The following is a 26,953-nucleotide window of genomic DNA, read 5'->3' on the forward strand; positions in this document are numbered from 1 at the left end:
CCTACTATGGAGGAAGCAGTTCACATGGCATATCAGGTTGAGGAAAATTTGAGAAAACCTTATACTCGGAGGACTTTTACTGACGCATATTCCAGAGGTGATAACTTCCGCCCACAGCAGTCTTCTTCTCAGGAGAAGTAAGTTTCTGGTGGCAAACCACAAGCTAGTGGTTCTTCATGGCACCTACACAACCAGTTCGTCCTTCCCCCACCTCGGCGTGGATATGACATAAATTTGGTGATGCCGAAAGCAGCTAGTGCCCTAACCGGTTGGTAGCTTATATTGACGAGGACAACTTCGTACTCTTTGTACCGAAAGAGCAACAGACAACAGGGATAGTCAATCTGGAGCCTAAGCATGAGCATGAGCCTAGTGAGGTCGATGATGATGATGATAGTGATGGAGAGCGTCAGCATTGCTATGTTATTCGACCCTCTTGGCTACGCAGAAGGTTTCTGATGAGGAAGAAGAAGATTGGCGTTGTATGTGGCAATGTAGCATTGTTCATCCACTCTCTCCATTTCACACCAATCTTGTCTGGGTTTAGAATATGGTTGAAAAATCTCAGATGATGAACAGCATGGCTGGTGGGGGGCCGGTTAGAAGAAGAGCGGAAACCTGGGAAGAATCAGAGTTGCAGGGGAGGGAGAAGAGGGGACACACGTGCACAATCACTCTCTTGAGCATACTATCAATTTCAATATTCAATTCTGAATTCTTCTACCGTCTTACAATGCATATATAGAGAAGACTCTCTTTAAAGCTGGAGAGGTGCGTCTGGAGTGCAGTGTGACCGACGTATTCCTTTAAAGCTTAGAGGTAAGTTCTATAGAACTGTTGTACAACCGGCTATGATGTATGGGGCAGAATACTGGGCAGTTAAGAAGTGTTATATTGATAAGCTTTGTGTAGCAGAGATGAGGATGTTAAGATGCATGTGTGGAAAAACAAGGAAGGATAAAGTATGGAATGAACGTATTAGAGCGGACGTCTGAGTCGCCCCGGTCAGTGACAAGCTCTGAGAGAGTCGTTTAAGGTGGTGTGGTCATATTCAACGGAGGCCTAGGGACACCCTAGTAAGGAGGAGTGATATGATCCTGATTGAAGGAGCTAAAAGAACTAGGGGCAGGCCTAAAATGACCATAGGAGAAGGGGTGAGGAAGGACATGCATTGCCTAGGTCTTGTACGAAGTATGACTTCAGATAGGGCCTATTGGAGGGCAAGGATCCATGTAGCAGACTCCATTTAGTTGAGATTCTCCTGTCATGCTGGGTTGGGCTTCTTCCCTCTTACTATCTTTCATCCTTCATTTGTCATTTTTCATTTTCCATCTCTCTTTTCTTTCCCCGTCTTCTTTTTTTTTGTTGCTAGAACTCAGTTTTCCTTTGTTGTGTTTGGATCCATGTAGCCGATCCCATTAAGTTGGGATAAGACTGAGTTTGTTGTTGTATATAGAGAAGACTCTCTTACATAGAAATAGAAACCTAACTAAAAATAGAAAGAACCCAAAGAAGAACCTAACAAACTAAGCCATACCAAAAAAAAAAAGGGAAACTATCCAAAGTAATCCCTACGTAGTCTATCCATTCAAATAAAATAAAAGATTGCATCCTCAGTAAACTACCAGCCCTTGACAGACCAGAAAACAGGTTTAGGTCCAATCCTTGGTTTGGGCCTCCAAAGTGGGTCATGTCGGTGCAGCCAAGCGAAGGCAACTGCATCAATGGCTTTTTTAAGAGTTATGACCTTTTACCATAAAAGCCCACTCTCACCAATTCTCTTCATTCTAGTGATGAAGGTGTGTTGGGAGATTGCTTAATAAAATATTGGAACTTTTAAGCTAATGTGCTAAAACCTAGAAAGGTTCCACTCCACATAGAGGGTCGATTGTTTCTTATAAAATGTTACTACCGTGAGGGGGGAGTGTCTCTGTTGAGTTGTAATTGTAAGGTTATGTTTAGTTGTAGTTACTCTATACTTGTTTACCTCCTTCTAGTTATTTACTTTAGTTGTAATTAGACTCTCACACTTATTTTAGGTTTTTTACCAAGAGTCAATCACTTGAATATGATAGAAATATTGGGGCTAGACGCTTAGACCTCAATAGGAGTATTCTGATTCCTATCGTGGTCTAGTGTTCTTGATGCAGATTCATCACCAAACTGGGCTTGTTTGCTTAGGAATAAGAATAGGGTTGGGTTGGGTTCTATACATGTTGTGCCTTTGATTCCATGGATTTTCAATGTAATAAGCCACTTTTATGAGCCTAAAGTATGGGTAATAAGGTTGCATACGGGATTAGCTAGTTTATTTTTAAGCTGTTTTGGGTTAGTTCAATTGAATTGGTTCTGTGGTTCAATTTTTTTTTTTGGATGAATTATATGGTTCAATTTAAGTTGCAAGTAATTGTTAGTAAGTGTTTCAGTGGAGCAGGATTAGGTTTCTAGAAGTCCAGCCATGTGTAAGAGTCTATTTCCTTCAGTATTTTAGTTTCCTAGTCAATTCAGGTTACCTAATTGATTAAGGATTGGATTAGGCCTTTTCTTTTCAGTGTTTGGGTCTATTTTTGAGTTTTCTATGTAAGGTTGTAAGGGGGGCAAGCATTGTACACGAATTTGGTAAATAAAGTTACTGCTTTTGCTGCTCTCTTCTCCATTGAACTGATTGAAGATCCCCCTTGCGTTTGATCAAGGAACCCCTTGTGTTTGATCCAATCGAACTACCTTACGGTGTGAAGCCCGGGTGTTATTTTTTGTTGTTCTTATTCTTCCTTTTTTTTTTTCCTTCCGTTAAACAAGTACTGTTCTACTTTTTCTGAAATTTCTTCAAATTCCTGGTTCTAGTTCAGATTCATATGCAAGATTTTTTTTTGAGATTAATCAAACCAGCCATTAGATCTGGCTGAAATTTGGATTGAATTTTAAGAACCTTACGAGAACTCAATTCAGTTTCACTCAATTCTCACCAGCCGATTGGCTGCTGGAGTAAAATCTATATTTTACCCTTTGCCTTGTTAAAACCCAGTTTTTCCTAAATGATTCAATGTCTTAGTTGCTGAACCTAATAAGCTACTGTTTCTAGGTTATTTTCATGTCTGAAAACCTGCTATCTTTCTTCAACCTCTGAACCCTAATTCCAGTGGTTAATTTACTGTTATGCCACTAGGAATCACCCATAGATGATGATCTGACTGTCCGATTGATCTCAGATTTTCAGCATACTTCCCCTCTCTAATTGGTAAATTAGCCCTAACCTACCATCTGATTTTGTTTAATTTGGTTTCTCTTAAATCTGGATTTTATTGTCTGTGAAAAGATCTTGTTTGGCTACTGTTATGATACTCCAAATACAGTACTACTCTAAACATTGAAGAGGTCGCCACTTGTCTCTGTTGGTGGAGTGATACAAGCAAAGGTTTAAAAAAAAAAAACCTTAATTAGCCATGTAACAATGTCAAAGACTAGGAACCAGCAATCAATAAGTAGTAGAAGAGAGAGATGCCAAAACTGAGACTGCTAGAGACTCACAAGTGTGCGTTCTCTAGCAGTCTCCTTTCAATTCCTTATGTTGAGTATGTCTTGCTTAGTGAAAAGTTTTCCGCTGCTCTTCCCATGGACGTAGGTTTCTTGCGAAACCGAACCACGTAAATCTGTTTGTGTTTGCGATTGTCTTGATTGTACGATTCCGTTCTAATACCTTATATAGCCAATTGCATGAAGATTGGAAGCCAAGCTTCACATTCCTAGTTACTTAAGAACTCTAAAAATAGAAACATAATCTAACTAGAACACTTTTACAGAAATAACAAAAGGAAACAAATCCTAACAGGATTGCTGCCACACAAAAATACCGTGGTACACATGATGTGTACCCCACGATAGAACAGGTCCAATCTTTGACAAGCCTGCAGATGAGCCCACCAAGTCATGGTTCATAATCTCGGATCATATCAGCTGATATCGGCCGGATTAGATCAGTATTGTCCAAGACCGATCTCGATCCGATAGCGATCCACTTGTACGGCCAAAGGTAAAAAAGTATTAAAACTGTTTTTTTTTATATTAAAAAGCAGGGGTAAATGTGTTCAAATCGGCCCGATTCGATATATCGATAGGGAGATTACGAACCATTTGCTAAACAGTCCAAAAACATATATATATATATATATATATAAACAAGTAATTATGAAATGTGCCACTAAATGAACGGGAAACAGGGCAGATCAGCACTCAGAGTAGTCCAGAGATCACAACATTCAACCAATCTTTCATGAAACTTAGTAATCGGGAGTAAACTTATGAGATTAGGAACCATGCGCCAAGCAGTCCAAAAACATATATATAACAAGTAATTACGAAATGTGTCACTAAATGAACGGGAACCAGGGCAGATCAGCACTCAGGATAGTCCAGAGATCACAACATTCAACCAATCTTTCATGAAACTTAGGAATCGGGAGTAAACTTATGGGCTTCTTCAAATGTTAGGTTCAAATACCACACAGAATTAAAATTTAGCAAACTACCCTGCCTGCTTTGTGAAGCTTCTGACAAACCAGGATAAATCAAGTTATATCTTAGCCAATCGTCACTCAAAAGTAGTGATTCCAAAAGTTCCAGAATCTTAACTGATTAAGAGCCAACCCTTAAAATATTGAATTAAAAAAAATGGATTTGGTATTTTGGTATAGTTTTTAGCTTACTGAAATTGAATCAGAATCCTGCCTAAGAATGGAATCTAGATTCAACTTGAAGTACAATCAATTCTCACCAAAAACGTTGAAAAATCACACCTAAATTGATTCTATATCAACAAACTGGTTTCTGAAGAAGTTTGAGGTCGGAAATCCTTTCTAGATTGTGGCTTTGAACCAAATAACAATCTATGGAAGTTGTCTGAGTTAAGGCAAGGAAACAGATCATAATAGATGCAGAAAATAGCAGCCAAGGCAGGAAAACACACCTTCAGATCTCTATTTAATTCATCTCCAATACATGGGAATTTAAATAAAAAAAGAGTGAAATATGTAAAATTAGAAACTTCTTAAATCCCTTAACTTACCTACATGCGACTCTTTTGGTTCAAGTAATTTGTAAATACTCGTGTGCTTAACTAATGGTCAATATACAAAATAAAAATCCCATATGAAACGAAAACCAAACCTACTACTATTAAAGTGTATTGTGGGTAACATGGTGTATGGTGTACATTGGGATAGTGTTTGCATGGTAAGTAGATTAGTTGTTTAGTTGTTTTTTCCTTTTCTAGTTATTCCTCTTTATTGTAATTACTAATTAGACATAGACTCTTAGTAGGATTCCTATTAAAAGTTGATGACTTAATATTATATAAGTAAGAGGCTAGGCCTTAGTGGGCGAGACTTGATGCAACGGTTAAGTTTCGCTATTGCAACCTGTTGGTTGCAGGTTCGAAACTTGGAAACAGCCTCTCCTGTGAACAGGGGGTACGGCTGTGTACATTTGCCCCTCCCAGACCCTGCAGTAGCGGGAGCCTCGTGCACTGGGATGCTCTCTCTAAGGTGCTAGATCACGATGGTGGCATTTCTATTCCTATCGTAGTCTAGCTCTCTCTCTTCTCAATCTCCACCATGGATGCTGTCCTTCTCTTCTTTCTCTTTCTCCCTTGTAGGTGCTGGTTTACAGATTCAGTATATCGTCACACAAACCAGCTAATTGTATTTTAGGGCATTCTAGTTACTGACTCTTCATCTTAGCTCTTCTTTTTTTTGGATAGAAAGGTCTTTTATCTTCCCATGGTCAGTGACCCACTTATTCGGAGGCACAAAGGAGCCATCTTTGGAGATACTCTTGCATCAGACAGTTCTTCCTCTGTTTACTTGGTTATGCCCTTGTAAGCTTCTTATAAATGAAGGACTGGGGATGAGGTCATAGGAAGCTTGATGGATGGGAAGGGAAATATCTTTTGGAACGGGCAATCTTTTTCTCATAAGGGTTGTCTTTGCAATTATCCTAACTTATGACTTGTCACTATTCACAACCACCACTAGTTTGCAAACAAATGGGAGCAGATATCCAAGCATAAGCAACTGGGGAAACTTGGGATGAGAAGCATCACACTAATGATGACAGTGTGCTCTATAAATGAATTTAGAGATTTGGTCTTGAAAGGAAGCCTTGGAGGAAGGTAATACAACATAAGTGCAGTATATGGCTTGCCTGGGAGGCTTGTCCACTACTCCACTACGAACGAGACAAAGTTACGGTGTTGGGTTATCGAAAGGAATTATGACCTACTTAATTTCTCAGAGAAAACATTCATTCTGTTGGGAGATGGCTGAAAGGAAAATTTTCACAAGACTGCTGCTAAATAATGATCCAATTAAGCGCATCGTTCCCAATATTTCAACTTGGCAGTAGTGGCCAAAGGGAATCACAGATCATTAAATGGAAATTAGAGGTATATGTCAGTACTTGGGCTCTCATCCTTGAGAGGGTTAATGTTAGAATATATGTACTCCAGAATACCGTGGGGGTATTCTGGTCCTTTTGGGGTATTTTTATGTTATTAAGTGTACTTAGCTTATGTCGGCTATGTGGATTTTAGTCCCACATCGCCTAGCTTAGACTATTTGTAATTTCCCCTCTATTATAAATAGAGGGGCTTACCTATCAATATAACAAGCGATTCCATTATTTTATTCCCTCTCTCTGACCCACGGTTAAACCAACATGGTATCAGAGCTGGTATGATCTAGGTTAGAGAGAAGAAAAAAACCCTATTTCTCCCTTCTTCTCCTCCAATCGATCTCTTTCTTCTTCTCCCTTTTTCTCGGTTTTCTCCTCCTATTGGTTTTCTTCTTCTTACCCATGTAAGGGTTATGAGGAAAATAAAATATCCAATGATTTAGTTGTTGCCCTCCTTCATTCTATTCGAATTTTTCCATTAAAATTCTGTTGGATCCTTCTCTGCGATTTGGAGTTCCCCTTCTTTGAGATCAGATCTCTATGAAAACTGATCCTCTAATTTTGGAACACCCTATGCAGCCTTTTCCAGCCCTATTCCAAAACCTAACTTCCCTTTTTACTTTGTCTCCATCTTTTATTATTTTTTTTCCAGCCTCAATCCCCAAATTGATCTCACCTTGTCAGGGTTTTTCAAAACCCTGACTCTAATCGATTTTGGGGCTTCCCTTGTCAGATGCAGCTAATTTTTCAGGGATAATTCCCAACTAATCCAAGCCTTAATCGATCTCAGTTTGAACACAATCTGATGGCTGGATCTGTCCCCCTACAAGCAAAATCTTCTCATCCTGCCTTTTATGGTTCCCTGTTAAAACCCTAACTCAAATCGACATTAGGGTTATAGGTTTCAGTTTTTGCTGCCTTTTAGAGAGATGATTACTCCACCTACAGAGACCACTTGACCTCAGTATTTGCCTCTTTCCAAGTGTTTGAAGACCTCTAACCCCAATCGATCATACTTTTCAGGGTTTTTTTCAAAACCCTGACAACTATCGATTTTAGGGATAGGGTTGATTGCTGCTATTGGAGTTTTGAGGAGGTGTTTCTACCATCAAGAAGGACATTCTACTTCAACTATTCCTGACCTGACGAAGGTCTATTGCACATGATAGCTGCTGCCCTATTTTTCTGCAATTTTTTGGTGTTTCTCCCACGTGAAGATCAAGTCTCAATTACCAAGGAGATTGGTTATTCGAACTGGAGATCCATTCCAGCAGCGGTGGTCAGCATCTATTACCAGAAGACATCACCTTTGCCAAGTCATCATCACTTTGTTGAAGCCCCCTTCCCTACAATCGATCTTCCCTTTCAGGGTTTTTTACAAAACCCTGACTGTAATCGATCCAAGGGTTAGGGCAGTCCACTATTGCTGATTTTTTTAGGAGAGTTTTATAAACATCAGAGGAGTATTCAACCCCTATTTCAGCATCATTCATCAGTTCTTTTTGGTAAAATTCAGGTTTATTCTTATGGCTCGGTTTCTCCAATTATCAACCTATGTTTCTTACTTGTTCCTATATGGCTGGCTGCTTCAACTACCTATGGATCTGTCTGGTTATTTATCTTATATTTGCTGGTTATTTTTAGCTTTCATACCTACCTGGCTGGTGTTATTGATTGGCTTCTGTAAGCATGACTGGTTGGCATGTTACTGCTGCCTTTATGTGGACTACTGCTGCCGTATTATTGTGACTGAGTTTCCTACTATTGGAGATCGAATTTCTTTTGTTATTGAAGACTCGAATCTGCTACCCTGGAGATCAGCTTATTTGGGACTACAACAGTGTGTTCCACGGTTCTTGGTTGCAACTACGAACCTATTCAGTTATGTGAAGCTTTTCTGGTTCATATCTGGCTCACCTTGGAGCTTGAATCCTAGCATGGTTACTAATTCAGATCTGATCCAATTTTTGTTGAAGCTTCTACAATCCATTGCTGTCCAGATATCTTCGTTCGTACTATTTAGCATGTGGGAGTTTATACCTTGGAGTTTTTGCACACTTGTTCCTCCTTGTTTGAAGTTTGATCAAGCCTTGAAGAATGGAGCCTTTCCTTACTTCAACTCAGATCTGTATCCTTGTCATATTTGAATATTGGAGTTAGGAGTTTCTCCCTTGCAAGAGTTTCCATAAAAAGTGTTTGTTTGATCGTTTGAAGATGGTTGGAGATTTATATGTTGCATTACTTACTCCGTACTTCATCATCCCACTGTTTTTTTCTTCACCACCTTCCAAACCATACCTTTGGCATAGCCCATAACCACCTTGGAAGTTAATGGTATTCTCTTCATTGCCATTTCTTCTTTTTTCATTACCCTTGGCAGCTTTTGGAAAATTTTGGAATATTATGTTTTGCCCTAATCTTACATCATCCCTGTTATGTCCACGTGTATTACACGTGGGGGGGATTATATACAGTATACCTGCAGCCATTGCAGAAAGCAGAACTTGCAGGAACACTTGGTGCAAAACATAGAAGGTCAGAGGTTTCACCATTGCTAATGGGTATCTACTTTGTTATTGGGTTTAGTTTGCTGCGAGGGGGAGGTTGGTCTTAAAATTTTGAAGATGTTTGGTTATTGCCTGCCTATATGAGGTTCTACAGTTGGGATGTTTTTCCGCTGCTTGCTCTTTACTGCTGCCTGATACATCTACTCGCTACCCTAGTCATTTATCTTCAAGATTATCAGTCAGAGATTCATCACTGGACAGCTGTTGAACATTGGTGAAAGTTTACTGATCAAGTCTGCCCAAGTTTTGAAGATCTAAATTTTACAAGTTCTTGAAGGTTTATTTGGGAGCTGCGTTCATCTTTAAGCTGGATTCTGCTATAACTTATTTTTTCCCATTTTATTGAAGTTGGGCATTAGTACCTTGTATGCGCCAACTTGAAGGGGAGTGTTAGCATTGTTATGGAGTACTTTTTTCCTTTAGTCCAAGCTGGATCTTCTTTCTTTAATATTAGTATAATCCAGCTTGAGGGGGAGTGTTAGAATATATGTACTCCAGAATACCGTGGGGGTATTCTGGTCCTTTTGGGGTATTTTTATGTTATTAAGTGTACTTAGCTTATGTCGGCTATGTGGGTTTTAGTCCCACATCGCCTAGCTTAGACTATTTGTAATTTCCCCTCTATTATAAATAGAGGGGCTTACCTATCAATATAACAAGCCATTCCATTATTTTATTCCCTCTCTTTGACCCACGGTTCAACCAACAGTTAATTGACTGGAAAATACAATTAAGAAACATAAGTCCCTTGTTGAAGAATCGGCAGCAGGGGTATTTGAACTAAGCTTGAAAATTTGTCAAAATGTTCCAGGGGTGGAGTATTGGGAAATTTTGTTCAAAAGAATGGAGACCTGGGGATCCATATGGTGTAGAGGGTTGTGTTGATTTGGAGGATTGGGAGAAGGGTGGGCAACTAAATTAAACAACTGTTCTAGCAAGGAAGATTGTGAGGGAAATCATCCTCTGCAAGGCGAGGTTTTGCCTTTCCTTCTTTACCTTCTCTTGTATTCTGAGTATGCTCTTATTTCCTTTTTTGTTTGTGCTCTGGAGCTTGGTCTGTTTTGGGGAATCGAGGGTTTTTTGGGTTTATGATTCAGATTGTAGTATCTGGTTGGGGTTCATGCCAGGGGGGGTTCTGCACTGTAGTTTGCTATGAGTTATGTCGTTTCCTCTCTCTCTATCTCTACTTTTGGATTTTGTTTGTGTGCTCTTTCTGTGTTTTCCTTCTGATAAATTCTTTTTGATGGTGATGAGAGAATTTCGTTCACTGGTTACATTATATACAGGTCTTGAATCGCAGTGGATTAGAGTGTGATGGACTTGAGACATTATGCATCAAGGATCATGCACTTACACTTGAAAGTATGTGCTTATATTAATATTTCATCATAATGAAACTTTTCCTTTATGATGATTTCTTTGGGAGTTAGTATTTGGTAATACTCGAGAGGAATCATGTATTGGCAAATCTTTCAGGTGCAGAGAAGGTTGTTGGATGGGCTTTAAGTCATCATCTAATGCAGCATACTGAAGCTGATCCTGAAGATCCAAGGCTTGTTTTATCCTGTGATAGGTATTATTGTCTTTGTGAGTTGTTACTATCCTTACAATCATGTTTAGAGAAATGTAATTGACATTTTGATGTTGCCATTCTGGCAGTATCCAGTATGGGTTTGGAGTCCTACTAGCTATCCAGAATGAATCTAAAAGCTTGAAAAAATCTCTGAAGGTATTTTGATTAATACTTTCCTAAAGTTTACCTAAGTTATATTCTGTGGTTTGGCTGAGGAACAATACAATTTATAAATGTTTCAGAATTGCTTACATAGATTTTCATGTTTGGAACTTTTCCCTCCATTTTTCCTCAAATACATGTCATGGCAATCCTCAGGATGTAGTAACTGAGAATGAATTTGAGAAAAGGCTCCTGGCTGATGTTATTCCACCTAGTGATATTGGCGTAACATTTGATGACATTGGAGCTCTTGAAAATGTTAAGGATACGCTGAAGGAGCTGGTGATGCTTCCTTTGCAGAGGCCTGAGTTATTCTGCAAGGGACAACTGACAAAGGTTTTGCTCTCTATCATTAACTTCTAAACATGCATAAGTGCTATTTTTCCTTCTATTCCACCATAATTGTTTGTATGCTATCACAAATACTTGGATCTAGATGGTAATTCTTATTTTATTAAATCACCTTTGGGTATTTAGACCACCTTGTGAACAATCACTAATTAAGGGTTGTCCAGCTGAAGTAGTCACAAATTTAAATCTGAACCTTTCAGGTTTGATGTTATCAGGTCCAAGTTCAAATCCAGTTGGATTTGGATCTGATTCAGCTATATCTGTTATAGGGAGGGGATGCTATGGTTCTGTGAATTTACAACCTTCTATTTGTCTTGTTGACTCCAGTAATTAATTATTTATATGCATATGAACAGCAGTTGGTTGTTGGTATTAATAATTAGGCTGCTTGTGTGCCAGGCCTGACCTTTAGAGCTGGGCCCACTCAAAATTGAACAAATTCTAGATCCAGGCCCAGTTCATGTGGGTCAATAAACTTGTAAAAGTTAGTATTATATATGTATGATTATATTGGACTTGGATCAAGATTTAATCCTACTATGCTTTTCAGAAGGTAATCATTCTAACAGACGGACCATTATTTTCTTGCTTGTGCAATTCTGTTCCCTTAAGGGTTTCCTGATGTTATTTCGTCTATTTGCAGCCTTGTAAGGGCATTCTTTTATTTGGCCCCCCTGGAACAGGCAAGACGATGCTCGCAAAAGCTGTGGCCACGGAAGCTGGTGCCAACTTTATCAATATCTCAATGTCTAGCATCACTTCTAAGGTTAGTAATGCTAAGAAGCTGCTGTCATTATTTTGTATGGAGCTCCTAATTATAAACTCAACTTGTTGTTCTTGTTATGGCAGTGGTTTGGTGAGGGCGAGAAGTATGTAAAAGCTGTCTTCTCACTAGCAAGTAAAATTGCTCCTAGTGTTGTATTTGTTGATGAGGTTGGTATCTTTCATCTTTCTTGCTACAGTATACTATCTGGGAGTTAGGGTTATATCAACCACACTCTTTCCTGGTTCTTTATTTAGGTTGATAGCATGCTGGGCCGCAGAGAAAACCCTGGAGAACATGAGGCCATGCGAAAGATGAAAAATGAGTTTATGGTGAATTGGGATGGGTTACGCACGAAAGATAAGGAACGGGTTTTGGTGCTTGCGGCCACAAATAGGCCTTTTGACCTTGATGAGGCTGTTATTAGAAGGCTTCCTCGCAGGTAAAATCATATCATAGAACAGGGACCTAGCTATACTTCCATGATAGCCCATTTCCATGTACTAAATTCTTGTGTAGAACCATCATGTTGCTCTAGTAATAACTGCTTCTCTGCAGATTGATGGTAAATTTGCCAGATACTCCAAATAGAGCAAAGATCCTAAAAGTGATACTAGCGAAGGAAGACTTGTCTCCAGATGTTGATCTGGATGCAATTGCAAGTATGACGGATGGCTATTCTGGAAGTGACCTCAAGGTTGTCTCGAATTTTTACTCTTCATTTTGGGACAATTGGTGGACCTTTCTCAGTTGATATGCTCTGTGGAATATCTGTTCCTCAAATTTTTATTCCTTTTCTTTTTCTGTTGCAGAATCTGTGTGTAACTGCTGCACACTGTCCAATTAGAGAGATATTGGAGAAGGAAAAGAAGGTTAGTTTCTTTAGAAGACAAACTGGTAGAGTTTGTAATGAATGTGGGAATGCTAACAATTATATAGGATTCCAATACTCATAAATAATCTGGGAAATAGAATATGGATGGTGCAAGAATCCTCAATTGTTTAAACAACAACAATAACAACAACTCAGCCTTATCCCTGTTTGAAGTCATGTAATAGGGGTAGTTTAGGAACTAGTTCTATTACTAGTTGCCTTATTATGTAATTCTATTTTTCTTCTTTATTTCCCTTATACCTCCCTAAGGAGGTGGATGTAATTCTCTATTAGTTATGATTAAATGAATATATGGTGTATGGAGAAGCCTCTCCAACACAATCGATTGCAGCCTAATATTCTCTTTTCTCTTCTCTCTTCTCTCTTCTCTCTTCTCTTGCTATCTTCTTCCTCCTCCAACTTCTTTCTTCTCCCTTCTTATTTCCTAAACCTAGAATCTAACTTGGTATCAGAGCAGGCTCAAGGTTTGAGAGTCATGTTCAGTCCCTGTTTTCATTCTTTCTCTTCTCTTTGAAATCGTTTGTGTCTAAGGATTCCAAAGAGGAGATTTCTGTGTACAGCTTTGCTTAAAGAATATGGAATAGGCTCATTTTAGCCTCTTTTGATGATTGAAGGATCTACTTGAGACCTTTTGAAGCTTCTTTGGAGATTTGGATCTCCCAAAACTGCTGCTCCAAGTTCCGCCAGTCTCAGTTTCAGGTTGCAGCTTCTGCCATTCTCGGATTCCTTTTGTGTCTTGGTTTGGCCCATTTGTATCATCCAAGGACACTTATGAGAGTGGATATGATCCCCCTTGCTGATTGAAGAAGCTATATGAGCAGTTTTGCTCCTTGTGTGGGATCCTCTGTTATGCCTAGGTAAACCCGAGAGTGTTTACTTCTTTTTTTCTTGCTTCGAGCTGCAATTTGATGCTCCCTTGGTTGAGGGATGTGTATGCATAGCCTTTGTGAGGCTTTTTTACTTGTTTGAAGTTATTACTACACCTTGCAAGCCTTTGTGAGGCCTCTTCTTAGGGACTGCTTGCTGGACTGCTGTTGTTATGCACTAGAAGTGTTTGATTTAAGTCCTCTTAGAAATTTGCTGTTAGGACTGCTTCGGCAGTGTGCTATCCTAGGCTGCTTATTGGACTTCTTGCTTGTTTGGGTTGAGTGTGTACTCCCCATTTGCCTTTGGTGATCTTGTTTATTGTTGGTATCCATCATGAATGATTCGGATACATCTGTGCTTGGTACTGCTGATTCACAGCCAACCACTGTTGTCCCTCAGTTGGCTTATGAGAGTACTCATCAACAGATTTCTTTTGTGAAGCTTGATGGTACTAATTACCTAGATTGGTCACATTCTGTGAGACTTTCCCTTAGGAATAAGGGAAAACTTGGATATATCACAGGTTTTATCAAGGCTCCCACAACTGGTTCACCTACTTTTGATAAATGGGAGACTGAAAATTCTACAGTTATGACATGGTTGATCTTCTCCATGAAGCCCGAGATTGGGAGAAGGTTTATAAGGAAGGAAACTGCCAAAGCTATTTGGGATAGTGTCTCTGTGGCCTTTGACAGAGTAGGTGACACTGCCAAGGTCTATCAGCTTCATCAAAGAATCCACTCATTGAAACAGGGTGACAACACTATTTCTGAGTACTACAGTGCGTTCCTTAGTCTTGTGGAAGAGTATGATCACTACAGAGACCTTCATTTGACCAACCCAGAGGATGAAGCCAAGGTGTATCTGACTCTTGAAAAAGAGTGTGTCTTCTCTTTGCTTGGTGGTCTGAACTCTGACTATGAGCCAGTTAGACTCCAGCTGTTAGGCCAGTCTCCCCTTCCCTCTCTTAGTGAAGTCTGTAGTTACTTACAGAGTGAAGAGACTAGGCAACTTACTATGGCACCACCACCAACATCATCTGAGAGGTCAGCCCTCAATTCTAGTTCTGTTCGCGACACCCGTGGAGGTGGTAGAGGCCTAGGGCCTAACCGTGAGGAAGCTAGTACTGTGGAGACAGTTGGTGCCAGTGGAGTTGGGCGAGACAGATTTAACTGTGATCATTGTGGACGCACTGGACACACCAAAGATAGGTGTTGGTCTCTCCATGGTCGTCCTCCTGGTATGCGTGGTCGTGGTGGCCGTAGAGGGGGAGCTTGAGCTCATTCTGCAGCAGCGACTGATGCTGATGTCCTACAGGATGACTCCACCTTTATGGATGCAATGGTTCGCAGGGTTGTATCACAGTTGAGCACATCTTCTACATCTAGTATGGCTGGATCCTCATCATCCTCAACTTTGCAGGTCTCTACCTCAGCTTCCACTGCTGCCCAGTCTTGGGTCGTTGACTCGGGTGCCACGGACCACATGACTGGTACGTCTCATTATTATGATTCCTATACCATTTGCTCTGGTAAGGACAAGGTTAGGGTAGCTGATGGCTCTCTTTCCTCCATATCTGGTAAGGGTAATATCCTTGTGACATCATCTATTTCCCTCTCTTCTGTTCTTCATGTCCCTAACCTTACCCTTTATCTTTTATCTGTGAGTCATTTGACTAAATCTCTCAACTATTGTGTCACTTTTTTTCCTTCTCACTATCTTTTTCAGGATTTGGTGACGAAGAGGATTATTGGTAGTGGACGTGAGGAGCAAGGCCTCTACTTTTTTGATCCGTTTTTGCCCACAGCTCATTCCTATGTGTGCGGTCGAAATGATAGTAGTTCTGTGGATTCTGTTATGTTGTGGCATCGCCCTCTTGGCCATCTATCTTTTGTAGTAATGAGGAAACAATTGCCTCACTTATTTTCATCTATTGCCTCTTCTTATGTTTTTCAATGTGAACCATGTATGTTTGCCAAACATTGTCGGTCTTCGTATCCTTATCATGGTAATAGAACTGTTGCTCCTTTTCATATTGTGCATACTGATATTTGGGGTCCTTCCCCTACTACTTTATTTGGCTTTCGTTACTTTGTGTCATTTGTTGATGATTTTTCCCGTGCCACATGGACTGTACTTTTGAAGCATAAGAGATGTTTGTGATGCCTTTCAGAATTTTTACCAAATGATCCTTACTCAATTTGAGACCCGCATCAAAATTGTGCGATCTGATAAATGGGGAGAGTACATGTTTGGTGGCCTTCAAACCTTCTTTACTACTCATGGCATTATCCATCAGCTAGCGTGTGTTGACACGCCCCAACAGAATGGGGTTGCTAAGAGGAAAAATCGCCATCTATTGGAGGTCACCCGTAGCCTATTGTTTGGCATGCATGTCCCCAAGACCTTCTGGTCCGCAGCTCTTTTCACTGCCTCCTTTCTCATCAATCGTATGCCTACCAAGCTTTTTAATTTCAAATCTCCCTTGGACATCTCCCAAGGCCTCTGCTTTTTCTCTTCCATCTAGAGTCTTTGGCTGTGTTTGTTATGTGCATGTTAACAAATCTGCTCGCACTAAACTTGACCCCAACTTGGGTACTCTTCTACTACCAAAGGGTACAAGTGTTATTATCCTTCTTCCCGCCGATGTATCATTTCCAAGGATGTTACCTTTCTTGAGTCTATCCCTTTCTTTGTCCCTTCTTAGTATCCTCTTCAAGGGGAGAATTGTGGGAGTGAACAGGCTACTGATGATTTCTTTCTTTCTCCTCTACCTACATCCCCTTTTATGCTTGACATTGAGAAACACAGGACTGTAGATGTGGTCGAGGTTGATGATCAACCAAGGGGGAATACAGATTTGGTTGTTGAAAGTGGTTCTGGTAAAGAGAAGGTAAAGAAGGATTACCACCTTACATACAAAAAAGGTGAAAGCTTGCATAATACAAGAAAGATGATCTACCAAGAGTCCTCTTCAGTTCCAGATCCACATCCTGAGATTCATCCTCCTCAATCAGGTGAGATTTCTTCTCCTCCATCTGATTTGGACCTTCCTATTGCTATTAGGAAAGGGAAAAGAACTTGTTCTAATCCTATATCCCAGTTTGTTTCCTATGATGCAATTTCTCCTACAGGCCTTGCCTTTATTACTGCTCTCTCTACTGCTTCCATTCCCAAGAATGTCATTGATGCCATTTCTAGCCCAAAGTGGAGACAAGCCATGTCTGAGGAGATGATGGCACTTGAGAAGAATGGTACTTGGCAACTTGTTGACCTTCCCAAGGGACATGTCCCAGTTGGATGTAGATGGGTCTATACAATCAAGTATAAATCTGATGGCAGTATTGAGAGATACAAAGCAAGGTTGGTGGCCAAGGGGTACAGTCAAGTCTATGGAATTGACTACCAGGAGACATTTGCTCCTGTGGCCAAGCATAACTCGATAAGAGTTCTTTTATCCTTGGCTGCCAATAAAGATTAGCCTTTATATCAGTTGGATGTGAAGATGCCTTCCTTCATGGTGATTTGGAAGAGGAAGTGTACATGCACACTCCACCAGACTTCAAGATGCCTTCAGCTGAAGGGGAAGTGTGCCTCCTTAAGAAAGCACTATATGGTCTCAAACAGTCACCAAGAGCATGGTTTGAGCGCTTCCGACAGGCTATTCTGAAGAATGGATACTCCCAGAGCCAAGCTGATCATACTCTCTTTACCAAGCGGAGTAATGGTACTATCACAGCCCTCATTGTCTATGTTGATGATGTCGTGGTCACAGGAGATGATACAGCTGAGATAAGTAGATTAAAGAGCTACTTGGCACAACAATTTGAGATCAAAGATTTGGGTCCCTTGAAGTACTTCTTAGGAATAGAAGTATCGAGGACTAAGAAAGGAATCAACATATGTTAGAGGAGGTTTATTCTTGACGTTGTGAGAGACAGGGATGTTAGGCTGCAAACCACACACTCTCCTATTGAGCGGAATCACAAACTAGGAGAGGGACTGTGGTCGTTCTCTTGTTGATGCGGGAAAGTATCAAAGGCTAGTGGGGAAGCTTATCTATCTCTCTATGACCCGGCCAGATATCTCTTATGCAGTGGGATTTGTCAGCCAATTCATGCATGCTCCTAAGAGTGGCCATTTGGATGCTGTGTATCGCATTCTGAGGTATTTGAAGTCCTCTCCAGGGAAAGGACTGTTGTATGCAAGGCACAACCACTTGAGAGTGGAAGGTTTCACAGATGCCGATTGGGCTGGTTCCATTACAGACAGGAGATCTACCTCCGGCTATTGTACCTTTGTGGAAAGTAACTTAGTCACATGGAGGAGTAAGAAACAGCATGTTGTGGCCAGATCTAGTGCCGAGGCAGAATTTAGAGCTATGGCACATGGAGTGTGTGAGCTCATCTGGCTGAAAAGACTGGTTCAGGAACGGGGATTTGACACTAAAGGACCCATGAGGCTGTACTGTGACAACAAGGCTGCCATCAGTATTGCTCACAACCCCGTTCAACATGACCGGACTAAGCACATTGAGGTTGATAGACATTTTATAAAGGAGAAGATAGACTAGCTGTATTTGTACTCCTTTTGTGAAGATTGGTGATCAGCTGGCAGATATCTTCACCAAAGCTCTTAGCTCTCCTCAGTTTAGCTCTTTCCTAAGCAAGCTAGGAATGCATGATATATATTCTCCAACTTGAGGGGGAGTGTTAGAAGCCATGTAATAGGGGTAGTGTTGAATAATGTAAACCAGAATACCGTGGGGGTATTCTGGTCTTTTGGGTGCTTTATTATTATGTTTTATAGTTGTTTATGTACTGCCTAGCTGTATCGGCTAGGCTGGGGTATTTTGGTCATGTAATTTCATATTCCAGCATTATAAATCAAGGTGCCTGGGTGATCACAAGAGATCGTTCAAGCTTTCTCAGTTCTGTTTTTAGTATTCTAGTTCTGAACATGGTATCAGAGCTAGGGTTTTAAGACCTGCTCGATTGTTCAAAAAAAAAAAAACCCTTTTCCCTCTCCCCTTTCTCCTCTCCCCCTTCTCCTCTCCCTTCTCTCTTCTCTTCCTTTGATCCATTCAACCCTTTTTAGGGCAGCACCCATGAGGTGATCCATCAATGGTTCGAGTGCTGCCCTCCATCTCACCTCAATTTTAAAACCTAATTCAGATCGATAGCTGCTGCCATTATCTCTCTCTGCGATTCAGGATTGCTTCAGTTTTTTTTTGGAAATCGATTGGTTTCTTTGGAGCATCAATGCAGGCCTACGACAGCATCTATCCTCTCTGATTTCACATTGATTGAAGACCCCACAGCTGCAGCCTCTTTCCTCTTCTTATCGATCTCAACTGTCAGGGTTTTGCAAAACCACGACACTTTATCGATTTGGTTCTTCTAGGCTGCTTGTTTGGGAAGATTTTTGAGGGATTATTCCCTGGTTATATTGCTGTACTGACAACTTGTTTCAGCCTTGAATTCTCGCTGTTTTTGAAGATCGAATTCTGTCCAATTTCAGATCGACTCATTGCAGAATTTTGGAAATTCAGTTTTTTCAAAAACTCGAATTTTACCTTGCTGCATTTTGGGTGACTCGGAGGTTACATCGGCCACTCGGAGGAGATCGGACCAGGATTGATTTCCGCCCTATCCGCTACCATAAAACTAGATGGTACCAATTATCCGATTTGGGCGGATCCTTATCCCTTTGTGGTGGGGGGACTCCATGGCCACCTTCTGGTATCACCAAACAGCCCTGAAGAAGGGGCTGCCCGCACTAAATGGGCAGCTAATGATGCGATGGTGATGTCTTTTGTTCTGAATTCTATGACCACTGACATTTCTAGTTAGTACCTTCTCCTTGACACTACGACTCAAATATGGACTGCTGTCAAGGGTACTTATGGTCGTTCAGGGGGTGGTGCTCAGGTTTATGAGATCCGAAAGACTCTTCAAAACACTACCCAGAAAGAGATGACAGTCACCAAGTACTACGCTGCCCTCAAGTGCTTATGGCAGCAACTGGATCACTATGCTCGATTCTTGCCTACTACTGTTGCAGATATTACAGCCTACCACACTTATGTGGATCAGTTTCGAGTCTATGACTTCCTGGCTGGACTTAATGATGATAATGACCCTATTCGGGTGCAGGTTCTTGGTCGGGTTCCTTTTCCCACTTTGGAGGAAACCTTTTCATATGTTCACAGTGAAGAGACAAGGAGGGCTGCTATGATGATTACTCCTAAGGTTGACAGATTAGCTTTACAGACTACTGGTTCCATCACTACTGACACTTCTGCTGATAATGTTGCTGCTACTGATGCTAGTAAAGAGCCTGTGAAGTGTGATCATTGCCACAAACCATATCACACTAAGGCTCAGTGTTGGAAACTTCATGGGAAGCCTACTGATTTTGAGAGCAAACGTGGTCGTGCTAAATCTAAAAACAAGGCCAATCACACCGAAAGTGTAGCTTCGACTCCCACTATCGACATTGGTTTCTCCCGGAAGAACTTCAAGCTCTCGGCGTCTGTTGAACACATCTGCTGCCCCCACTACATCTGCTGCCAATTCAGGTTTCTTCTTTGCCCATACAGGTATTTCCTTTGCTAGTCATTGTGCATCAGTAGTCTCCACTCCTTGGATCATAGACTCTGGAGCTACTGATCACATGACAGGTTCCTCCAGTCTTTTTAATACCTACTTCCCTGCTTCTGGTAAAGACAAAGTAAAAATTGTTGATGGGTCCCTCTCCTCCATATCTGGGAAGGGCTCCATTGGTTGTTCTCCTTCATTGACTTTATCTTCTGTGTTACATATTCCCAAGTTTACTACTAACCTTCTCTCCATTAGTAGTATCACTAAATCTTTAAACTGCAAAGTGACATTCTTTCCTACTCATTGTGTTTTTCAGGAACTGGACTCGGGGAAGACGATTGGATCGGGTAAAGTGCATGGCGGATTGTACCTGCTTGATGGAGATCCTGCATCTACGCAGGCTTTACCTTCTAGGCTTTGTTCACCAGCATCTTTTTCCTCTAAATTACACTTATGGCACTCTAGACTAGGACATCCACCTTTAGGAACCTTATCTACTTTATTTCCCGCATTAGGCAAAACTTATAATAAAGAAGATTGTTTTTGTGAGCCTTGTGTCTTGGCCAAACAGACACGTTCCAACTATCCTATTTCTGATAAAAGGTCATCTTCTTTATTTCATGTTGTTCATTCTGATGTGTGGGGTCCTAGTAGAAAAGTTGCCCTTTCGGGTCATCGGTGGTATGTCACCTTTATTGATTGTTATTCTAGGTTTACTTGGGTTTATCTGATGCACAACAAAAGTGAGGTTTTCTCATGTTTTCAGCACTTTCACCAGCTGGTTCAAACTCAATTTCATACCACTATTCAAATTTTACGGAGTGATAATGGGCGAGAGTATATGGAAGGTCAGTTCCAAAAATACCTGGCTGCCCATGGGATCCTCCATCAGACCAGCTGTGTTGATACTCCAGCCCAAAATGGTGTGGCTGAGAGGAAGAACCGCCACCTCTTAGAGGTCGCTCGTGCCCTTTTGTTTGCCCGGAATGTCCCCTCAGTTCATTGGGGGGATGCTGTTCTCATTGCCGCCTATTTAATTAATAGGCTGCCTAGTCGGGTCCTTCACTCTAGACCCCCTGTTAAGCTACTACTTGGCTCTTCCTCCTTTATTGTTCCCCCTAAGGTGTTTGGCTTCGTGTGCTATGCCCGGGATACCAGGTCCCCGGGCAAGCTTGAACCCCGTAGTCTTCGGTGCATTTTCTTGGGGTACTCTGCTACTCAGAAGGAGTATAAATGTTATCACCCTCCATCCCGCCGGACTTTGGTCAGCATGGATGTTGTGTTTCATGAGCGTCTCTCCTACTATGTGTCCCCACCTCTTCAGGGGAAGAGTGTTAGCGAAGATGTGTTCACTGTTGAGCATCCTCCTCCACTCCAGTCTGTCTATAATGAGTCTGTTCAGCCTACTTCTGGTCCTCCCCCCGAGTCAGGGGGAGAAGTTCTTATTCAGGGGGAGCAGACCCCTCAAGCCCAAACTCCTGTCCAGAGGACCATTAGTGAATTTCAGAGGCGGATTGATGCTAGCACTATGAAGACCTATGGAAGGAGACATAATCAGGTTCAATCCACTGTTGCTCCTGTACCCATCCAATTGCCGAACCTGGATCCAGAACCTGCCTCTCCACCTGGTAATGTTCCTTCTCCTGACTTGCCTATTGCCCTTCGCAAAGGTGTCATAACTTGTACTCAGCATCCTATATCTCATGTTGTCTCTTATGACTCCCTTTCCCCATCATTTCGTGCTTTTGTTACTTCGCTTTCTTCTGTTCGTGTTCCTAATAATTGGCAGGAAGCTTTATCAGATGGAAAGTGGAAGGCAGCCATGATGGAAGAAATGGAAGCCTTGAAAAATAATAACACATGGGAGCTTGTTGTTCTTCCACCTGGGAAGAAAACCGTTGGATGTAAATGGGTGTTTGTAGTGAAACAGAAGGTGGATGGCACCGTGGATAGATATAAGGCACGGCTCGTTGCCAAGGGTTTTACTCAGACATACGGCATAGACTACCAGGAGACCTTTGCACCTGTTGCAAAGTTGAATACGATTCGTGTGTTGTTATCTTGTGCGATCAACCTTGGTTGGGAGTTGCAACAGACTAGATGTTAAAAATGCCTTCTGAATGGAGCACTGGAGGAGGAGGTATACATGGACATTCCAGGGTTCTCTTGTGATGAATAGAGGTAAAGTGTGCAGGCTGAAGCGTGCACTGTATGGGCTGAAACAGTCACCCCGGGCTTGGTTTGGTCGATTCCACAAGGCCATGATTTCTGTGGGCTATAAGCAGAGTAATGCTGATCACACACTCTTCATCAAGAGGGTTGGTGAAAAACTCATTGTTCTTTTAGTCTACATTGATGATATAGTGGTTACTGGCAATGATGGTGATGAGATCAGACAGTTGAAGACCTTCCTTGGCCAGGAATTTGAGATTAAAGATCTAGGCAAATTAAGATACTTTCTTGGGATTGAAGTGGCCAGATCTGCGAAAGGCATATTTCTCTCCTAAAGAAAGTATGTCCTAGACTTGTTGGCTGAAACCGGTTTGCTAGGCTGCCACCCTTCGGACACTCCTATGGATCCTACTGTTCGGCTCAAGGAAAATGGTGGTGAGCCTGTTGATAAAGGCCGGTACCAAAGACTTGTAGGGAAGCTGATTTACCTTTCACACACTCGTCCAGACATTGCTGTTGCTGTAAGTGCAGTGAGTCAATTTATGCATGATCCCTATACTTCTCATATGGAGGCTGTTCTTTGTATTCTACATTATTTGAAGTTAGCTCCTGGAAAAGGCATTCTTTTGTCCTCACATGGTCACCTACGGGTAGAGGCATACACCGATGCTGATTGGGCTGGTTCAGCAGATCGGAAGTACATTTCTGGATATTGTTCTTTTGTAGGTGGAAATCTTGTTACCTGGCGTAGCAAGAAGCAGAATGTAATTGCTCGTTCTAGTGCCGAAGCTGAATTCAGAGCTATGGCACAAGGAATTTGTGAGTTACTTTGGCTTAAAGGGCTGTACAAGACTTGGGTCTCCCTATTCGCCTTCCTATGATGCTGTACTGCGATAACAAGGCTGCAATCAGTATAGTACACAACCCGGTGCAGCATGACCGTACCAAACATGTTGAGGTGGATAGGCATTTCATCAAGGAGAAATTAGAAGATGGGCATATTTGTATTCCCTTTGTGACTTCTTCGGATCAGCTTGCTGATATCTTCACCAAGGGTCTGCCTGGAAAATTATTTCACCCTAATCTAGTCAAGTTGGGCATGATCGACATATTTGCTCCAACTTGAGGGGGAGTGTTGAATAATGTGGGGGTATTCTGGTCTTTTGGGTGCTTTATTATTATGTTTTATAGTTGTTTATGTACTGCTTAGCTGTATCGGCTAGGCAGGGTTATTTTGGTCATGTAATTTCATATTCCAGCATTATAAATAAAGGTGCCTGGGTGATCACAAGAGATCATTCAAGCTTTCTCAATTCTGTTTTTAGTATTCTAGTTCTGAACAGGTAGTTTAGGAACTAGTTCTATTACTAGTTGCCTTATTATGTAATTCTGTTTTTCTTCTTTATTTCCCTTATACCTCCCTAGGGAGGTGGATGTAATTCTCTGTTAGTTATGATTAAATGAATATATGGTGTATGGAGAAGCCTCTCCAACACAATCGATTACAGCCTAATATTCTCTTCTCTTCTCTCTTCTCTCTTCTCTCTTCTCTCTCCTCTCTTCTCTTGCTATCTTCCTCCTCCAACTTCTTTCTTCTCCCTACTTATTTCCTAAACCTAGAATCTAACTATCCCAACTAAATGGGGTCGGCTACATGGATCCTTTCCCTCCAATCACCTCCAGTCAAAGTCATACTTGATACAAGGCCTAAGCTATGCATGTCTTTCCTCACCACTTCTCCTGGGATCATTTTAGGTCTGTCCCTAGCTCTTTTAGTTCCTTCAATCTGAATCAAATCACTCCTCCATACTGGAGCAACCAAAGGGCTCCGTTGAACATGGCCAAACCACTTCAAATGACTTTCTCGTAGCTTATCATGTATCAGAGCTACTCCCAAATCAGTTCTAATATGATCATTCCTTACTTTATCCTTCCTAGTTTTGCCGCTCATCCATCTCAACATCCTCTTCTCCGCTATTTGTCTATATGATGCTTCTTAACTGCCCAACATTTCGCACCATACACCATAGCTAGTCGTATGATTGTCCTATAAAATTTAACTTTAAGTTTTAAAGGAATACGCCAATCACTCAAAACTTTGGATTCACCTCTCCACTTCATCCATCCTATTTTAATTCTCTGTGAAACATTGTTCTCTATATCACCTTCTTTATTTATGAATGAGCCAAGGTACCTAAAATACTCACTTTGCAGAATCTCCCTCTCATCAGTTTTACCACCTCATTATCCGTCCTAGTGTAACCAAACTTACACACCACATACTCCGTCTTCGTTCTACTTAGCTTAAAATCTTTTGATTCCAAGGTTAATCTCCATAACTCTAACTTGGCGTTAATCCTTGCTTTTGTCTCATCCACCAAAACAATATCATCAGCAAAAAGCATACACCAAGGAATCTCATCTTGAATGTCTCTGGTTAAATCATCCATGATAAGCGCAAACAAATAAGAGCTTAAAGCCAATCCTTGATGTAACCCAATTGCAATTGGGAATTCACTACCTTGCCCCCCCCCCCCCCCCAGTTCTTACACTTGTCACCACACCATCATACATATCTTTAATTATGTCCACATATTTACTTGAAACACTTCTCTTCTCTAATACATGCCAAATTAACTCTCTAGGGACTCTGTCATAGGCTTTTTCTAGGTCAATAAAGACCATATGGAGATCCTTCTTGCTATCTCTAAATCTTTCCATAAGTTTTCTAATTAGGTAAATAGCTTCTGTCGTGGTTCTTCCTTGCATAAAACCAAATTGGTTCTCCATAATAGTAGTTTCTTGTCTCAATTGAGTTTCAATAATCATCTCCCATGATTTCATAGTATGACTCAATGGTTTCAAGGATCATTATTGGGCATCTGAATAAGTCCCAGCCAATCTCAATAGTTGTTAGGATGGATTGCCCGTACAGGATTGGATTCTCTGATATTGATACTTATAGAATTTGACAGGATCTGTACACCCTAGTCTGCCTTATGAGATGTTGGTTCAGACTGCATTAATCGTGATCTGGATTGGGCACTAGGTCCACTGATCTTCAGAACCATGATCTAGTTACCATCCTCATTGGGAGAATTGAAAACATGATGGATTCTCATATTAATCTCATTGCCACATCCCACCACAAATTGTCGGGAAAGGTCAATTTAACCTTCCTTTTTCATTGGATAAAATATAATAAATTGCTAAAACAAAAGAAAATTAATCTTGATGAGAAAAACAGCTTTTAGCTGTGTAAAATTGTTTTAGTTTGTTTTTTATCTTACGTGACTTTGTAGTCTTATTGGTTAAGGGTTGGGGGTTGGGGGTTGGGGGGGGGGGGGGGAACCTAATCCCAGACCAGATGAGGCAATTTTCAGTTTGCTAGGATATGTCACCAGACTTAAAAGTAGACTATCTGATTATTTATATATCTACAGATAAGCTAATCTTATAATGTCTATAATTCTATGGTCGTATTACATGTATGACACTATGACTATGACATTGTCCTATATATGTTCTCTGTTTCTATGGATAAGCTAATCTTATAATGTCTATAATTCTATGGTCGTATTACATGTATGACTATGACATTGTCCTCATAAGCTATTTCACAACAGAATAGCTACTTCCTCCTAAGCTATTTGCCCATTCACCATTGATTTCAATTTTTATTGGACGTGTACTCTCTCTCTCATATGCAGGAATCTCTAATTCTTTTAAGTTTAGCAACATAGGGCTTGGGTGTGATTTTTTTGATATACCTCAATATATCCAGTTGTTTTTTTCCCAAATTGCTGTCAAATTGCTTTAGATTTCTTTCAATCCTTTTATCCTCTGTAACTCACACCCCCCCCCCCTTTTCCCTAACCTCTTATAATTTTCTGAGTGGATAACTCAAAATCTAAAAACATGGATAACTCAACATAAAAAAACTCTCTTTACTGTGGTCTGATTATATTAAGTTGCTCACAGGAGCATGCTGCAGCACTGGCAGAAGGCAGATCCCCTCCAGCCCTGAGTGGGAGTGCCGACATTCGGCCTTTGAACAAGGAGGATTTCAAATATGCGCATGAACAGGTATGAAGCCCATGTACAAAGTAAATTTCAAAAAAGAGTGATGAGGGGAATTCATTGATATTGGATGATAACAAATGTCACCTTGTGGAAAACAGGTTTGTGCAAGTGTATCATCTGAGTCTGTGAACATGAGCGAGCTGCTACAGTGGAATGAACTCTATGGCGAAGGGGGGTCAAGAAGGAAAAGGGCTCTCAGCTACTTCATGTGAATGCCTAACAAATGTACAAAGGATCATTATTTTTTCCTCTTCGCTTCCATACCATCAAGCACAAAGTCAAGTGGTGTTTGTCTGTCAAAAGGCTGTTGCTGACCCAGGCAGATTGATGGATTGGGGGTGGAGGCAGGGGTGGTTAGCTGGTCCAAGCTTGACGCCCGGGGGAGGATGGTGGTGGCATGTTTTGTATAATACAATTTATAAGTAGTTAGATATATATATATATATATATATATATATATATATATATATT

The 26,953-nt window shown here is 41.0% G+C and overlaps 1 protein-coding gene across 1 annotated transcript in view; it reads left to right on the forward strand.

The window, feature by feature from the left end:
- LOC122656354 overlaps positions 1–26,698 on the forward strand; it is a 49,358-nt gene extending 22,660 nt beyond the window's left edge. The window contains exons 17-27 of the mRNA XM_043850834.1: positions 10,301–10,376; positions 10,491–10,587; positions 10,674–10,743; positions 10,906–11,085; positions 11,744–11,866; positions 11,950–12,033; positions 12,121–12,305; positions 12,422–12,560; positions 12,676–12,735; positions 26,381–26,485; positions 26,581–26,698. Of these exons, the coding sequence (XP_043706769.1) occupies positions 10,301–10,376; positions 10,491–10,587; positions 10,674–10,743; positions 10,906–11,085; positions 11,744–11,866; positions 11,950–12,033; positions 12,121–12,305; positions 12,422–12,560; positions 12,676–12,735; positions 26,381–26,485; positions 26,581–26,694 (1,233 nt within the window). The 3' untranslated portion in view covers positions 26,695–26,698. The remainder of the gene's footprint in view (positions 1–10,300; positions 10,377–10,490; positions 10,588–10,673; positions 10,744–10,905; positions 11,086–11,743; positions 11,867–11,949; positions 12,034–12,120; positions 12,306–12,421; positions 12,561–12,675; positions 12,736–26,380; positions 26,486–26,580) is intronic.
- Positions 26,699–26,953: the final 255 nt, after the last annotated feature.

Source organism: Telopea speciosissima, chromosome 3 (assembly GCF_018873765.1).
Source record: "Telopea speciosissima isolate NSW1024214 ecotype Mountain lineage chromosome 3, Tspe_v1, whole genome shotgun sequence".
NCBI lineage: Eukaryota > Viridiplantae > Streptophyta > Magnoliopsida > Proteales > Proteaceae > Telopea > Telopea speciosissima.